The 2,353-nt window shown below is 48.6% G+C and overlaps 1 protein-coding gene across 1 annotated transcript in view; it reads right to left on the reverse strand.

Annotated features, from left to right (window-relative positions):
* Window positions 1-1,253: 1,253 nt before the first annotated feature.
* Window positions 1,254-2,353, reverse strand: part of LOC102498430 (immunoglobulin iota chain-like) — a 2,915-nt gene continuing 1,815 nt past the window's right edge. Inside the window, exon 3 of the mRNA XM_027770440.1 lies at window positions 1,254-1,547. Within this exon, the coding sequence (XP_027626241.1) occupies window positions 1,254-1,547 (294 nt within the window). The remainder of the gene's footprint in view (window positions 1,548-2,353) is intronic.

Genomic DNA, 2,353 nt, shown 5'->3' on the forward strand with positions numbered 1-2,353 from the left:
AGTCTCTGTTATGTGGTGAATGTGCTGACTTTGCCCAGCGTGAGTTAATTTCGGCTGTAGCTTTAACAAGGGGGATCTACATAAAACTAACCTTAAACTAACTTAGTCTACATATGCTTCTAATGCTAATTTGGTTTATACTAACTTAATCTATATGTTAATTTTGGTTTAAAAACAGACAGGTGGGGGAGACTTAAACTTCCTGGTCCTCCTGTCAGTCTTAGGGAACCACATACCTACAAGATCACTAATTGGCTTTATTGTAATGCTTGGGGGTGATATTTTTACCCTTTCAGGGTACCGTAATAACAGTAAAACTCACGGCAGAGAAATTGAATACCGGCCAGTACAAGGACACAAGGGAGGGCTCGTAAACTGGGCCCTGCCTCAGTGTCTTCCCAGTCCAGGCCTTGCCTTAGAATGGGAGGCAGCCTCTTTACCAGCTTGTGTTGTCTGCATGTCCCCGTCATGAATGTTCTCCATAAACTTCACTCTGTGTTTCCTAATTACTCCCAGCAGCCCTGAGCTGAAGTTGTGGTCTCTTCTCTCATCTATGACCAAGGAACATCGATAAGAGGTGACACGATTGCCCCAAAGTCCCAGAAAGTAGTGTGGGGGAGCCCAAGGTCCAGGAGACTCTGCACAGAGTGGCCCTCAGCCTCCCTGCCCTGCCTCCTGCACCCTTCTCCTCCCTCCCCCAGGCCTCCTGGGCCCTCCTGTCACAGTCTCTCTGCTGCGTCATGGTGCTCTGTCCTCTGAGCTCTGTGGACAGAGATGGGGGACGCTCTGTCTTGTCCTTTCAGGGCAGGTACCACAGGACGGTGAGTCAGTGGTGACCCCTGGTGGATGCCTCCTGATAGGCCCTGTCTTCAAATATTAAGCCAGAATTCCATTTCTGAGACACCAAGGCTGTTTTTACTCAACGAAATAAAAAACAAAGAGGAGAAATAATAAAGTAGTTATTTTATTGGCTAGACTCCAGTGAATGATATTAACAGAGACACTTCAGACTTGTACCCACAAAGGCCAAGAGGAGGAGACGGTGCTAGTCCTCCACTCCTCTTTAATTTTAATAACAAATCCCATAGGTACAAGAGAAAATTTTAGAAATAAATTAGGGGTGCATATTTACTAATGAAATAACCAATATGAATTGTGAGTACATTGCTATACATGGGCATATATATATGTACATGCAGGCCCCAAACACACACATGCACACACGCACACAAACATTATGTCTTTGTTTTTATTCATTCCGCACTATCTAATTTCCACTTAATGTCCTCAATGGACCATTTGCTGTGTAGTAATGTGTTTGTAACTTTGCAAACATTTGTGAGTTTATGAAGGGGTTTGTGTTTCTGATTCCTACGTCCACTGTACTGTGTGTAGCTAATGTACTTGGTGTTATTTCCATCATTAGTAATATATTGATTCTCTGTCATGCGTAGAAGAAGATCTATCCTGAAGAATGCCGCGGGTGCTCCCTGTACAGAGGGGGCCGGACCCTCCTGCGTCTGCAGAGTCACCTCCTGCTCCCAGCCCTGCAGAAGGGCAGGGAGTTCTCCAGCATCAGCTCCTTAATGACCTGCAGCTCCACAGCGACTCCCATGTGGGGGCGGCACCCTGGCTCCCCCAGGCTGTTTTCACGTGAGTTTCCCCTGTGCAGGGAGCAGTAGCAAAGTCCCTAAGAACGTGGTCATGGTAGGAGTCACACTGCTGTCCATAGGGTGGAGGCAGGACTCCCTGCACCAGGTTCTCCCACAGCCCCTGTCACCTGAAGGTCCACAGCAGTTCTGTGCGGTAACAACCTCCCCGGAGCCTCAGGGGAGTCCCGATGTCCAGGCAGCACAGTGAATGCAAAAGGAGTACATACTTCAGCTTAGACAATATAATTTATTTAATCCCTTCACTCAAAAATAGCATCACTTTCATATGTAATTGCTAAAAGCTCACGGATGAGATATTTCCATACTAAACATGGCTGTTGTTATTGTCATTTGGAGATTTTTTACTGAGGAGGCAGAGGGGGCCAGACCCTCCTGTGTCTGCAGAGTCACCTCCTGCTCCCAGCCCTGCAGAAGGGCAGGGAGTTCTCCAGCATCAGCTCCTTAATGACCTGCAGCTCCACAGCGACTCCCATGTGGGGGCGGCACCCTGGCTCCCCCAGGCTGTTTTCACGTGAGTTTCCCCTGTGCAGGGAGCAGGAGCAAAGTCCCTAAGTACATGGTCATGGCAGGAGTCACATTGCTGTCCAAAGGTGTAGGCAGGACTCCCTGCACCAGGTTCTCCCACAGCCCCTGTCACCTGAGGGTCCACAGCAGTTCTGTGCGGTAACGACCCCCCGGCG

This window comes from Tupaia chinensis, unplaced genomic scaffold (assembly GCF_000334495.1).
Source record: "Tupaia chinensis unplaced genomic scaffold, TupChi_1.0 Scaffold000137_1, whole genome shotgun sequence".
NCBI classification, from domain to species: domain Eukaryota; kingdom Metazoa; phylum Chordata; class Mammalia; order Scandentia; family Tupaiidae; genus Tupaia; species Tupaia belangeri.